General features: G+C 35.1%; 1 protein-coding gene across 2 annotated transcripts in view; it reads left to right on the top strand.

The window, feature by feature from the left end:
* Positions 1-2422, top strand: part of LOC106872616 (protocadherin-19) — an 8932-nt gene that overhangs the window by 3061 nt on the left and 3449 nt on the right. The window contains exon 2 of one of the 2 annotated variants that reach the window (XM_014919668.1): positions 1383-2389. The exons of the other annotated variant lie outside the window; for it this stretch is intronic. Within the exon in view, the coding sequence (XP_014775154.1) occupies positions 1383-1388 (6 nt within the window). The 3' untranslated portion in view covers positions 1389-2389. Of the gene's footprint in view, positions 1-1382; positions 2390-2422 lie in introns of those variants that run through there. 2 annotated transcript variants of the gene reach the window in all.

Here is a 2422-nt window from a genome sequence, read left to right as displayed (position 1 = left end):
TATATATATACAGATATACATACATATTTATCCATATATATTTATCCATATATACACACACACACATCCATATGTGTGTGTGTTCTTTGATTCACTCTTCCCTTTCCTGTTTGCTACCACCACACTAACACTCCTCCCACCATCTCATCGTGTTTCATATTAATAGTATGAACCTTCACTTGCATCTTTATATATACATGTGTGTGGGTGCCTGTGTATGTGTATGTATGTTTATGTACATGTATATATATCTATATCTAAAACTATCAATCTATCTATCTATCTATCTATATGTATGTATGTATGTATGTATGTGTATATATATGTGTGTGTGTGTGTGTGTGTGTGTGTGCGTGTATAATATATATGACTGCTGCTACTTCTTCTACTACTACTACTACTACTACTACTACTACTACTACTATAGCTGCTGCCATTGCTGCTGCTGCTGCTACTACTACAAGTGTGTTGTAGTGTGGTTGTTGGATGAAAGTTAAAGTTGCTCCTGGTCTGGTTTGAACCCAGAAGGTTGAGAACTGAAGCTAGATATAGCAAAAGCTACAACCAATAATTTAGAACCTTATAACCCATGGCCAAAAATATCAAGGGTTAGGGTTGGGGGTCGATGGACTTAAGTATGTGACTGGTATATATTCATCAAGCCTTGAACAATAAAGGGCACAGCTGGATTTGGCAGGATTTGAACTCAGGAAATAACAGACCAGAAATAAATATAAAAATACATTTAGACTTTGTCCCTGATTCTGTCACACAATGCCACCGTTAAATAGTAGCGACGGCAATGATGCTGACGATGATGATGACGATGATGATGGCAATGATGATGATGATGACGATGACATCTTTCTCTCTCAGAACCCGTTATAGCCTACAGTAAGGCCATGGGGAGATAACTCATAATGCCCTTTCTATCAAGAAATTGGGGAGGGGTGAGTTAGTAGCTCGCAACATCTTCCCATCCAATATGCTATGAAAACTTTCAAAAGAAACCAAAAAATATGACAAATCAATGTGTTTAACAATATAGAATAGCTAAATAGAATAAGAAAAAAAAAAGGATAAGAGATGGGAAACAGAATCTGCTTTGTTAGGATTTGAACTCAGAACTTAAGGGAGATAACTGAGCACCATCAAATACCTTGTCAACTGCTCTACCAGTTCTGCCACTAGTAACAACATTAGTTTAATGACTGCATCTTGGTGAAACCCTTGTCGACCTTATGTGACTAATTGATCTGTTAATTACATCTTTTTGACATCCAGCAGAAAATAATGATGATGATGATAATAATAATAATAATAATAATAATAATTAGCTTCATTTTACTTTGAGAGAATTTTTTTTTTTATTTTTGTTGTAGAGGTAGATTGGTTGTATGAGAGAGGTTCCCTGCCCCCTGGCTGCAGATCTCCGACTTCAGCAGAGCAGAGACTCAAAGAGCAGCAGCAGCTGTGCCTCAGTGTGGTGCCACCCTTAACACTAACATCCAGAATCACTTAGGATTATTGTCTGCTTTCTTCTTTCTACACAACATTTCATTCATGGAACTCTGAATATCAACAACAACAGCCCAATCCATCCTCCTCATAATCTTCCTCCTTCTGGAATCTGCAACTTGTCTGTGTTTCTTTGTGTGTTCCCTCCACCTGCCATCTGTTCTCTCCCTCATTTTAAATTATAAAAACAAAGATTTATAAATATATAAAAAAAAAAGAAACAAAGTACATGTGTATGGTGTGATTGAACCCCTGACCTTTCCTTCTGTGACTCACCTGAAACACTTACTAAAACAACATATCATCATTGAAGACAGTCACTTTTTAGTCACTGGTCATAAACTAAACTGTCTGACAGATATTCATCATATTTTTCTTCTTTTTTTTTATTTTATACAAGAAAAGTTTCATCAGACATTGCGTTTATCAATGTTTAATGCCTAAAAAATACATGTAGCAATGCGAAATTCAATTTGTTAAATAAAAGTTACTCAACATGTAAGACATGTGTAAGGATCAGACAATGTTTGTCAAACACAGAACTTTTCTAATGTGCAAGACACATGTACAACAATCAGACATTGTGTTTGTCAAACACAGATCTTTACATCTATGTACAACAAATGTGTAGCAACTGGACACACGTTTTGTCAAACATCAAACTTCTTAATTGAGAAAGACAAATGTATAATAATCAGACATTGTCAAACAGAGAACTTTGCAGCTTTATATGACACATGTGTAACAATCAAACAGATATAGTCACCTGTATAAGACAAATGTGCAATAATCAGACACTGGTTTATCAAACATACACTGTCTGATAACTTTATGATAGAAGAAAAAATTTATTACCATTGACAGCTCTCTCTCTCTCTATATATATATATGTATGTATATATAT

The sequence above is a fragment of the Octopus bimaculoides genome, chromosome 14 (assembly GCF_001194135.2).
Source record: "Octopus bimaculoides isolate UCB-OBI-ISO-001 chromosome 14, ASM119413v2, whole genome shotgun sequence".
Classification (NCBI taxonomy): Eukaryota; Metazoa; Mollusca; class Cephalopoda; order Octopoda; family Octopodidae; genus Octopus; species Octopus bimaculoides.
Note: the sequence above shows the minus strand (reverse complement) of the source record. Positions and strands in the feature narration are given on the sequence as shown.